The sequence below is a fragment of the Carcharodon carcharias genome, chromosome 5, assembly GCF_017639515.1.
Source record: "Carcharodon carcharias isolate sCarCar2 chromosome 5, sCarCar2.pri, whole genome shotgun sequence".
In the NCBI taxonomy this organism is placed as follows: Eukaryota; Metazoa; Chordata; class Chondrichthyes; order Lamniformes; family Lamnidae; genus Carcharodon; species Carcharodon carcharias.
The window spans coordinates 182,317,823-182,330,306 of record NC_054471.1 but is presented as its reverse complement, the minus strand read 5'-3'; the positions used below and the strand labels follow the sequence as shown (position 1 = coordinate 182,330,306).

The 12,484-nt window shown below is 44.6% G+C and overlaps 1 protein-coding gene across 2 annotated transcripts in view; it reads left to right on the top strand.

The window, feature by feature from the left end:
- The window catches only part of LOC121277683 (kelch-like protein 29), a 515,535-nt gene that overhangs the window by 195,774 nt on the left and 307,277 nt on the right, over positions 1 to 12,484 (top strand). For both annotated transcript variants that reach the window (XM_041187306.1, XM_041187307.1), the window contains exon 2: positions 1,310 to 1,623. In XM_041187306.1, coding sequence (XP_041043240.1) covers positions 1,351 to 1,623 — 273 coding nt within the window. In that variant the 5' untranslated portion in view covers positions 1,310 to 1,350. The remainder of the gene's footprint in view (positions 1 to 1,309; positions 1,624 to 12,484) is intronic.

The following is a 12,484-nucleotide window of genomic DNA, read 5'->3' as shown; positions in this document are numbered from 1 at the left end:
GGGGTTGAGGAGTAGGGGGTGATGGAGGAGTGGACCAGGGTGTCCCGGAGGGAGCGATCCCTACGGAATGCCGATGGGAGGGTGAAGGGAAGATGTGTTTGGTGGTGGCATCATGCTGGAGTTGGCGGAAATGGCGGAGGATGATCCTTTGAATGCGGAGGCTGGTGGGGTGATAAGTGAGGACAAGGGGGACCCTATCATGTTTCTGGGAGGGAGGAGAAGGCGTGAGGGCGGATGCGCGGGAGATGGGCCGGACACGGTTGAGGGCCCTGTCAACGACCGTGGGTGGAAAACCTCGGTTAAGGAAGAAGGAGGACATGTCAGAGGAACTGTTTTTGAAGGTAGCATCATTGGAACAGATGCGACGGAGGCGAAGGAACTGAGAGAATGGGATGGAGTCCTTACAGGAAGCGGGGTGTGAGGAGCTGTAGTCGAGATAGCTGTGGGAGTCGGTGGGTTTGTAATGGATATTGGTGGACAGTCTATCACCAGAGATTGAGACAGAGAGGTCAAGGAAGGGAAGGGAAGTGTCAGACATGGACCATGTGAAAATGATGGAGGGGTGGAGATTGGAAGCAAAATTAATAAATTTTTCCAAGTCCCGACGAGAGCATGAAGCGGCACCGAAGTAATCATCGATGTACCGGAGAAAGATTTGTGGAAGGGGTCCGGAGTAGGACTGGAACAAAGAATGTTCCACATACCCCATAAAGAGACAGGCATAGCTGGGGCCCATGCGGGTACCCATAGCCACACCTTTTATTTGGAGGAAGTGAGAGGAGTTGAAGGAGAAATTGTTCAGCGTGAGAACAAGTTCAGCCAGACGGAGGAGAGTAGTGGTGGATGGGGATTGTTCGGGCCTCTGTTCGAGGAAGAAGCTAAGGGCTCTCAGACCATCCTGGTGGGGGATGGAGGTGTAGAGGGATTGGACGTCCATGGTGAAGAGGAAGCGGTTGGGGCCAGGGAACTGGAAATTGTTGATGTGACGTAAGGTGTCAGAGGAATCACGGATGTAGGTGGGAAGGGACTGGACAAGGGGAGAGAGAAGGGAGTCAAGATAACGAGAGATGAGTTCTGTGGGGCAGGAGCAAGCTGAGACGATCGGTCTACCGGGGCAGTTCTGTTTGTGGATTTATTGAATTAAGATGGTTTTCAATGCATGAGTATTAGCAGCAAATGTAATTCAATTGTCCTGGCTTTATCACTTGTACGTTGGCAAGCTGTAGAAACTACAGGCTAATTTGCAAACAAAAGACTTTTAGTGTTAAATATGCTACCACCTATTAATATTAAAATGTTTAAATTACAGATCCTGTTAACTTCCTCTGAAAAGAAGAGCGTACTTTGGAGATGTCACGGCATCACAGCCGGTATGAGAGAGATTATCGCATTGGGTGGGACTGGCGGGAACGAAGCACCAGCTGTAGCAATGTAAATAATACCAACTGCAGCAGTGGCATTGCCAACAGCAACAACATCACTAACAGACCTGGTCTTCTGCCACTGCCAATTGTTCCCTCCCGTCTCTTAACTCCAGTCACACCTGTCTGCACCACAGCAAGCAATGAGATGATGACAAGTTTAATGGCCAGCTCTGTTCCTTCCACAACAACAGCTTCCAAGGTGGGCTACATTAGAAAAGATTATCCTGTATTATATGCTGGTTCTTAATTTCACATTACCATTTGTGAAAGCTTGGGCCCCAAATGTTTACACTGATTTCTGCTTGCATTAAGCTGGCTTTTACATTCTAATTTCTGCATAACTTGACTGGAAGATCAGTGTAAGACCAGTGTGTTTCTGTTTAACTTGTCCTTTGTGCTATTTCAGAAAATTGCAAAGCATGCTTATATAAATGTTACTGTATGTTGATCTATGTATTCATGTGAAGTTCCTTTTATCTGCAATTTTTAATGGAGGCATTAATTTATTTATTTTAAATAGGTTGAAGCTTCTGTTAGTAGAGGCCTCTATTAAAAAGGAATGCCTATTAGGGATGCATTAAGTCCTTGCTTGCAGTGTAATTTCACTCTCTCTAAATAACTAAAGTTGGTTTATTAATGGCCTTTGTACTAAAGTAAGGAATGCATATGCAAAGTCTTTTTTTTAAACTAGATTTTGATGACAATGTCACTTAAAGTTAAAATACAATGATCCTAAAATTCCAATAATGTGGTGTGACACAAATCTATCTGCTGGGGAGGGAGGAGGCATTCAGAATTTCAGACGTAAAAGAGGATGTGCAAATTTTACACCCATTTATTTCCAAACTAAGGGCAGAATTTTCCGAGCCCACTGACGGCAGGCGTGATAGGTGATGTGCATGGAAAATATGGCACAACATGTTTTGCGACAGCTTGAAGGCAGGCCGCGATGGTCCACTCAGCCCGCTGATGGTTGGCTGCGTTTCCTGCCATCGGTTGGCGGGGAGCTAATTGTAATACATCAGCATATAATTAAAAGAACATCCCGCCAGGCTCTTGGAACCCCGCCGTATTGTCCATCCATGCCGGCGGGAAAGCACGCCGACGTGTTTCACAACAGCACACAGTCGACGTGCACTTGGCGGCCTTCACTTTGGGGGACCTGAGGTGAGTGAGTAGCAGTGTTCTCCACAGCCTGTCTGTTGTTCACAGGCCTCAGGGGTGCTGGGGGGCTGGGGCGACTGATGCCTGGCCCTGGAGGTGACTGCTGATGGGGAGGGGTGTCTGGGGACAAGTGCTGGTCAGCCTCGGAGGTGACTGCTCCGTGCGGGATGTCTGGGGTCAAGCACTGGCCAGCCTCGGAGGCATCCATTGTCGGTGGTGGGGGGGCAAGTGGTCAAGTGCTGCCCTGGCACTGCATCCCGTGCACAGGCAATCGCACTGGGGGGCAGGGGAAGTGAGAGAAGTAGCCACGCATTAAGGGGTAAGTGGCCACGCATTAGGGACAGCTGTATAAACTGACCATGCCTCTGCAACTGAGACAGATCAGGCGCAGCCACAGTGATATGATTGGGGTCGGACTCTTAGCCTGCCTGCCCATGCATGCAAAGCAGAGGCACCAAAGGGCCACCAAGCGCTCCATGACTTAACCACTGCCCCCCCACCCCACCTCAACCCCGCCACCGCTTTATTGGACCGCAGAGAAGTTGGAATGCTCACATTGTACAATCTCCTTGCCAACACGGGCCTTGTAGCAGTTACTGCTGGAGGTGCTCACAGCCCCTTGCAATCTCAACATCCTGGTTTGGACCAGTGTCTCCCACGTCACAGGTTGACAGGGTAGCCATGCAGCGCACTCATCTCTGACCAGCACTCTCCAGGAAGTGTTAAGGGGCGGTCATACATAGGAAAGGTACTATGTACAACTATGATTACCATATCTCTCTCTCTCTCTCATGCTGCAGGAGGCCCATGTCAGGATCATGGATCCTGGTGACCTAGCTGTATGCCAGATGGCCTACAGAGACTGTAGAAGGAGGAGGGAGTGACTGAGGCTCCTGCTAGCATAAAGGCAGGAGCTGCAACCTCATGAAGAAGGGGCAGAAGGGGCTCCCGCACACGCTGCCTAGGAGCAATAGTGAGCCATGGCTGGTTGGCACCTAGGGGCACCCAGGGTCGATAGATGCCACTTGCCATTCCTGCAGGTAACTGAGAATCAGTGTCGCTGACAACTCCATGGGCAGGATTTTACTGTGAGCAAGTGGGGGCGGGGCCTGGTCACTGACGTGTAAAATTACACGGGATGATGTCGGGCGGAAATCCCGACGTCACCCCGCCCCATTTGAATTTTCAGGAAGGCGGGGCACAGCAAAATCAGCCGTAGGCCCGCCAACCTGTCAATGGTCACTTGAAGCAAATAAAGAACCTGCCCGTCCAATCTTAAGGTTGGTGGGCAGGTCAGGAGCCCCGGCAGCAACTAGAAAAAACATGAAACCTCATCCAGTGGCGGGATGAGGTTTCATGTAGGGTTTTAAAAATTTTAATAAAGTTGTTATGAAAATTTGAACATGTCCCAACTCATGTCACATGAGAGGACATGTAAGGAAATTTTTTTTTTCTATTTTTAATATTTTTAAAAGTAGAGGCAATCTCCCTGAGGCTGCACTTAGCCTCAGGGAGATGAGTGCACTCTTTCGTGCACATGTGCTTAAAGCTTAAAGCTTCCCTGCAGACGTCACGCTGGGTGGGCCTTAATTGGCACCCCCCCATGTAAAATGGCTGGCGATCGGGTCCATTCATGCCCGCAATTGGGTCAGCTCCGCCGGCCTGACGAACGGAAAATTCAGCCCCATATGTCTAGGGATCTGTTGGCTCACATCCGCCACTTACTGCAGGACTTGATGCCAAGGGGACATGGAGGGCATCCACTGCCAGTGGCTGTGAAAGTGACTGCGGTGCTCAATTTCTATGCCAGTGGCTCCTTTCAGGGCTCCACAGGTGACCTCTGTGGAATTTCACAATCCACCACCCACAAATGCATCCATAAGGTCACGGATGTCATCTTCTTCATGGCACACAACCTTGTGCATTTCGCCCAGGATCAGGACAGCCAGGATGCAAGGGCCATTGGATTCACTCAGATCTCGGGATTCCCACAGGTCCAGGGTGCGATTGACTGCACTCATGTGGTGCTCAGGTCTCCGTTGCTACACTCAGTGAATTTCATCAACTGCAAGGGCTTCCACTCACTGAACGTGCACCTGATATGCGACCACCAGAAACGCATCCTGCAGGTCTGCGCGCAGCTTCCAGGGAGTGTGTACGACGCCTACATCCTGAGTCACTCACAGATCCCTGTAGTCTTCCAGGGTCCACGGAGGTGCCTGCAGGGTTGGCTCCTTTGGGACAAGGGCTACCCGCAGAGGCTGTGGCTGATGACACCTGTGCGGCGGCCTCAGACTGCAGCAGAGCAACGCTATAATGAGGCTCATGCAGCAGCTCGCAACTTGGAGGAGCTGACCATCGGGATGCTGAAATGTGGCTGTGGTGCCTGGACCGGCCTGGTGGAGCTCTGCACTGCAGTGTGCAGAGGGTGTCATGCAGCATGTTGTCTGCTGCGCCCGTTACAACCTGGCGCTGTAACGGGGAGAGGAGTTGGCTGAGGAGGAGATGGAGGAGCTGCACGACTCCTCCGATGAGGAGAACGCCAAAGGGGATGAGGGTGAGGGGGTCCTCACTGGTAACAATGAAGGGGATGAGGGTCTTGCACTTGCTAGATGAGGCAGGCACACTTGGGAGGCACACATAGCTGCTAGATTTGTTGAGGATGATGCCAGCATGCAGTGAGGTGACCCCATAGATCCTCCCATCATAGTTGTGAACTTTTGACTCCAGTCTGGCGTATGGCAGCGCCGATACCCTCTGTGAGAGTGCTCCTGTCATGGATCCTCACTTGGTACAGCTGTGCTGACCTCACCGTCAGCACAGGACCAGTCCCAGTCATCGCCGGCCAGCTGGATGGCTCTTTTCAAATTCTGTCAGAATTTTAATCTTCGGCATCCCTCCCAACAGTCTGTGACCTTTCCCTCCTGTTGTGTGGCAGTTTGTCCTACATGGATAGAGATGGGGAGAGTGTACCAGATGATCTGTCGGGCCAGATGATAATATGCCTGGCCTGTGGGGGTGGTGAGTGGTCCCATAGATGAGATGAGGACAATGATGTGTGTGAAAGAGTGAATGGTGATGTCCCTTGCACTGACAGTGAGTGAAGGCCCTGTGGATGTGTGATGGGTTTGTGAGTGTGAGAGTTGGGAGTGATGAAAAGAGTGACTTACCCTGGCAGAATGGAGGAGATCATTCATCCTTTTGTGACATTGGGTGGCAGTCCTCCTTTGCAGGGCGTTTGCGCTGACCACTGCTTACCAAGCCGGGTTGGTGACTTTGCTACCCATCCAGCGGCAAGAACAGGGGTAGAGCACATCCCAGTGAGCCTACACAGCATCCAGCAGTCACTTGAGGGACCTGTCACTGAAGCCAGGGGCTGCCTTCTTGTTTCCTTTGCTGGCCATGCCTCCTGGGCAGTGGTGGTGAGCTGGTGGTGTTGAGCGCTTAGCTGGCGGCTGCCTTTTAAAGATGGCAGCTGGCGTGATGCAACAGCGAGGTGATCGCAGGTGGGCGAATGAGAGCCCACCTGCCATGGAAATGGTGTGTTTCGCGGGAGTGAATGTATCGTGAGGTGGGCTCGGGATGATATGGCATGAAAACCTGCCATTTTCGTTGGCAGGTAGGACTCCATGTTACCCTCCCACTGCCGCACTTAGTGCAATTCTGGGAAAATTCCGTCCTAAATTCTGTATCCACCTAATTGAAGTTCACCATGTGCACATTTCACTGCAAATCACTTCGTGCAAAATGCCTTTTAGATTTGTGAATGCATTTATAGGGTAAATATCAGTCTGTTGTCTGAAAAGCACAAATTGTACATGAATGATAGCTAGCAATTGTGGCACTTAAATGTTGTTGGCCATGTGGAGTCACTAAAGCTCATTCAGCACTCAGCGTTGCCTGGGGGGAAATAGTTAGGAGTTGCCAGTCATTATCTGGGTGTCACTTTCTTTCACGTGGTCCTGGTTGCTCTATTGCAGATGTATGGTTTGTCTATTCCCACTTTTCCACCACTCCTGAATTTTGGCTATAATAACATTTAAGACATTCTCTGAGAAGTTTGAGGCCCTTTTTTTATTGGCTCCTTTTTTGATCCATGCCTTCAAATAGTTGGTTCTGATTTAAGAGCTGTTCAACTTTATGTCCTGCATGCGACATTTTTAAGGACTTTCTTCAAACTTTTGCCGCCTTCACATTTTCTGGGCCACCAGGTATAGGTAACCGATTAAAAGTGAGACATGCACCTTTGTCCCGCCCAGCAATATTTTAGTAAGCTGATCCCAAGATTTCTGATTGGGTCAGTGGTGGGACCTCCAGCCAGGTGGAAATCCCACTCCACCACACATTGGGCAGAATTTTTAGCTCAGTGGGTGGGCGTGCACCTGACCCAACCGAGCGTGAAATGACACGTGATGACATCAGCTGAGTGTGCTGATGTCAAAAACGCGCAGTCATGCAATAGTCTGTTCGACGGGCACGGGCTGGAGTCGGCAGCGCACCCGCCGACAGTTGAAAGGCCTATTAAGGCCATTAAGTTAACAATTGACTTTAATTTTTCACTGCCCGCTTAACCTAAAGGTTGGCAGGCAGGCAAAAAGGCCAAACGGCCTTTGCATTTTTTTGCAAACCTCATCTACGGGCGGGATGAGGTTTCCAAATGCAAATAAAATAAAAGCTTTAGTTTTCTAATTCAAAACATATCTTTGCTCATGTGACCGAGTCACACGAGGGGACATGTTTCACTACATGCCTCAGGGAAATTATTTTATGCTTTGTTGCGCGCGTGCACGAAGTTCACCCGAGGCCTGCTCACACAGGCAGAGCTCAGCGCTGCTGCTCACGTATCACGCTGGTTGGGCCTTAATTGGCTTGCCTGCGTAAAATTGCAGAACGCTGCCGATTGCAGGTGGCGGTCGGCTTCCTGTCCGCCCCCACTGATCCCGCACGCCAAGGGCAAAATTCTGTCCATATAGTAACAGATAGTGAGACTCAGAATTTTGGGACCATTGAGTTAAAAAGCTTATTCTGAAGAGTAAAGAAGGAAATGAGGAATAGACTGCTTGGTTTTGCTTTCAAATGAACGTGCATTCCAGCATGTGGCACTTTGGACTAAAAATTATTTCCCGACGTGTAATGGCTGCTCAGAAATATTAAATGGATTTGAGATTCCCATGTAAGCAAAGTATATTGTAGGAATTAATCCTTTTACTGGTCAGTTATGTTAACGTTAGGCAATTGTGGCACCTAGAACGAAGCGTATTTCTGAATGCTTTCAAAGGTAACCAAAATCAGTTAAATTAGCTTGAATTTCAGTTTTCTGTTTGAAACAACCATGTGCATTTTAACTCCACTTGTTGAAAGATTTTTGCTAACTGAATTTACTGATGGAATATTTTGATTTGATCTCTGGACAACATTTGTCAGTGATGGTTCACTTGGTAGTAGAGTCAGAATTTAAATCTCATTCCAGGGACCTGAACACATCATCTAGGCTGAGATTCCAGTGCATGCTGAGGGAGTACTGCACTGTCGAAGGTGCTGTGTTTTGGATGAGAAAATAAGATATTTGGTGGGGAACCTGTCTACTCTCTCAGGTGGACATAGTCAATGTAATTTAGTTTTCATTCATACTGGAAGTAAGCTTTTTCATAGGTGTGAATTGATTTTTAATTCTCTTCAAGTGTCAGCCTGTTCTTCCCCTTCCAAGTCTAAGCTGACCTTGGCCTAACATTATGCTTTGCAGTCTTTCTTTGTGTAGCTAACAGGGACCTAGGCTTTGCTAACTCAGCACAATTTTGCAGAGAGTGATTTTAGCCAAACCCAGCTGGATTAAAGTCAATGGAAAAGGAAAACAAATTTACTGTAAAAGAAATTGAAAAAATTACAATTTAAAGTGCGATAGTTATTTAGTTCATTGTTTTAAAATTTTAAGGATTTAGTTCCAGTTTAGTTATAATTTATAGTAAAATAATCGAATAACATTTAACATTGTTTTGTTGTTTCTAACCTAACATTGTGAAATATGGTGTATTACTAAGTATTATAATATATACATAATTTGGCAAGCATATTCTTAATTGACACTTCATAAAAAATATTTTCATTAACTAATGAGTCGAATATCCTTATCATTCTAAATTCAGTTAAATTTTAATGATTACCAATATTTCCATTTACCACCTTGATGTTGGGAAGTTCTTAATGCAGAGTGATCACTATGCAGGATTGGCTTCCCAATAGGGATAAACAACCAGGGATTTATTTAAGGAACAGCTGAATGTTATAATGGGGAAGTGTAAGTTCTTTATGACTGGAAGAGTTAGGCTGGACTTAATGAAATATTATAACTCAATTTCCAACACCTCTTTTGACTTGAATGGTTTGATTGCAGACCTAATGATAACACATGGAGGCCAATTTAACCCAATTGCCTGACAATCAGATTGGTTGAAGGTTTATACTCTGCCTAATTCTCCATTGACTTCAATCCAGGTGGGTTAGTTTAAAATTACCCTCGATGCCCTTTACTGTGTGCTGCACTGACTTAGCATAGCCCAGGTCTAAAAATTAGCCATAATCATGTTAAGTTGTTCATTGTGTAACGCATAGAATGTCCACTCTATCCCTTGGTAATGGAGCAAACAAAATATTCATAATGCTGTACAGTTTTGTAGAGGTTGAACGACTTTCCAGATGTCCTACAAATAAATGTTTCATAGTGAAGCCATATCCAAGGTAATATAAAGCACAATTAGAATTTTGTACTTCACACAAATGTAACCATTTAATGGTCCAATGTCTGTGCAGTCCTTCTGGAAAACCCTTGGAAAGAGACAAAGGTACATTTTTGCCTTTGCTGCCTGGGTTGTAATCTGACAGACTTTATACGCTGCCCACTGTAGAATGCATCTAGATTTTATTCCATTGAAGCTCAAAAATTGCTTTCTTATACTGTAAACAGTGAGTGTGGGGAGGTTGGGTATGGGCTTCCCACCTGTAAACAATCTCTCTCAGCTGAAAAAAACTGAGCAGATGTTTCAGCCACCTGACATACAACCAAACCTAGGAGTCAGCAAACAGACCATAGTGGGGTTAATGACAAATCAACCAAACAGTTTCACACCATATGTTGTTTGCTTTTAATTGGGTGCATTCAGGTGAAGGCTGAGGAAGCCCTACATACTACATCTTGGTAGGTCTTGAAATGTTTTAACACAGCAAACACTTCACCTTTAGACTTGAAGGTATGGATGCTATCTCTTAGCGAAAGATGTTTTACTCCCCTTGAAACTTGTACCAGTTGTAAGTGCATTCTTCAAAGATGTGGCTAGATCTACGTTGCCTGACCTGATAAGGTAATTAAACGTTTTACGATGTTACATTGCTGGGTGTGGAGTCATGAGATATCACTACTGTGACCTCTCCTTCACTGGATCAATAACGATAGAATTTTTATGGGAGTCTGCACATCAGGTAAAATTTAAATTGATGCGCTATTAAAGGTTTTTGCATGAAAGTAGAAACAGCGACTTTTTCAAACAAAACTGATCTATCTCCATTTTTTACAAAATATTTCAGAAGCCAAGTAGGATAAGGACAGTCTCAGAATGGGGGCATGCATGGAAATGATCATAACTCATCCTTGTTTAGGTCAGTCATTGCATATTCCCATAATCTGGCATTATTTACATTTATAAGAGTTGCACAAGAATAATTCAGTTTATGTATCTAAGATATTCTTGTGTAATTTCAGCATTTGTTGATAAGATGTTGCACCGTTTCTTTCAGCAGCATATCTGCCTTGTAAAGATTCTCTTCCGTGGGTCAAACACACATGATCTAGGACCCAACATTGTAATGAAGGAATTCTGTCTGTTTGCCCTCAAATACCAAGGAAGAAAGTATGCATTAAATATGCACATTCACAGTGAGCTGAAAAGAGGCTCCTAGGGAAGTGATTGGTTTTAAAAGTGAACAGTGTTTTTAAACAATCTAGAAGAAACCTAGAGGAAGAGAGAATTCTCCTCTGACAAAGAAACGCCATTCACCAAGATTAAAAAGAACTGAGTACTTTTCACCAGCAGAAAATTTTGAGGCTAGATTATTTATTAAACATGTATTTATAGGCTTTTATTTAAACTTTGGGATGTCTTGCTTACGCTAGAAGAGTAATTTGCTACTGAAATCACTTTTAATATTTTCCCTTTAAATGTGAATTGTAACTTGGAACTTCTAGAAAAGTTGGCAGATAACTTTTCAAAAAAAATAATAATTTAGTTGCTGAGTATCTTCTGTGGAATCACATATTCAGCCATTTGGGAGGAGTAGGTGCTTCAGAGGAAGAAGCTAGCTATCCATTCGGCTGTATGTCCTTTTTCTTTTGTAATCTCTTTTTTACCTTGGATCTCTATTTTATCAATGCTGTTCAGTCTATTGCTTCTCTGAAAATTGCCACCTTGTTTCTCTAAGCTATAAATTCACCCATTCCTCCTTCTTCTCTATCCTCCTACACTATAGAAATACACTGCAGCTTCACTGGAATCAAGACCCAGTCATCTTCCAACCTGTCTTATTCTTTGAGGGTCTCAGAACTGTAGAGCATTATACTCCCACAATCCTTCCCTCCTATCTACCAATAATAGACTTTTAAAACCCATAGTTGTTCTTATTTAACCACAACCTTGCCATCTTTTGTCTACTGTTTCTGATTTTCCTGTAGTGGTGCCCTGTAGCATGGGTTTAGGCTCGTCACCTAATTTTCTCACCTAATGAATAAAATAATTGATCAGTGAACAGAATTATCTCCACTAATGGTTTTCAGTGAGCAAACAAGTTTGTATTTTTTTCTAAAGATTTACATTTCTCAGTATATTTGTGAGGTGGGGGGAGAGAGAGATCAAGTATGTTGGTACTTAAATACAGAACCAAAATCCTATTCACCAAGATGGATAAGTTGCAAAACATTTTCCAATACTAAATGGACAGTATACTGTGGGAAGGCAAAGGAAAACATTTGAAACACATGTTTATAGTTAACATTGTAGAGTCAAGTTTTATTTCCATCTTTTGTATTTGTAACTTGTATGTTGTGAGAGAGTGTTTTATTAAGTAACTTTCAAACCAGTCAATTTGAATAGATGAACTTGGTGCTCAATAGGAGGTTCACTAGCGTCCACGTTATCAACTCCGCCCAGCACTTTAAACCAGCATCTTTACCTCTTTGCCAATAAATACAAGCTTGGTTCTGTAAGACTTTCTTTTGACTTATCATCTAACGATAATGTGGATATTTACATAATCATTTAAATGGTTCCAAATGACAACAATGCTGAATATTATTGTCATTTGGAACCATTTAAATTATGTAAATAGCCACTTTAACATTGGGTGATATATTCATTAGGATTCTGAGAATGGGAATCAATGGAAAACTAACTTAGAACTTTCAACAGGCTATAGCCTAAATATAGGTTATCTCTGATATATAGTAATTGCTGTTCCAATGGTATTTGCTACTCTGGGCTGTTAACTGGCATGTGTTACACTGTCACTTCTCTATTGGGCTCAGGGAAGAAAGGGGTTAACTGCGCATAGGCAACCATACATCCAATGCCTCGGACCCATCTTGAGAAAAGAATGAAGATGATGAATATGCATCAATAAAACGATCAGTAGGATCGTGTACTTACTGGCAACAAAAGAAAAATACAAACTGCTGAACAAGTAGCTTTGTTATGAAATTTTTCACTTATAATAGATTATCCTAAATATCACTAATGTCAGTTAAACTTCTGTTAGGAAGTAAAAGCCTTAATAAATATTATTGTATATGTATCCAAAGCAGCCTTGAATTCTTTATAATGAATGTAGTAGAGGAGAGGTGTCTAAAACATAAG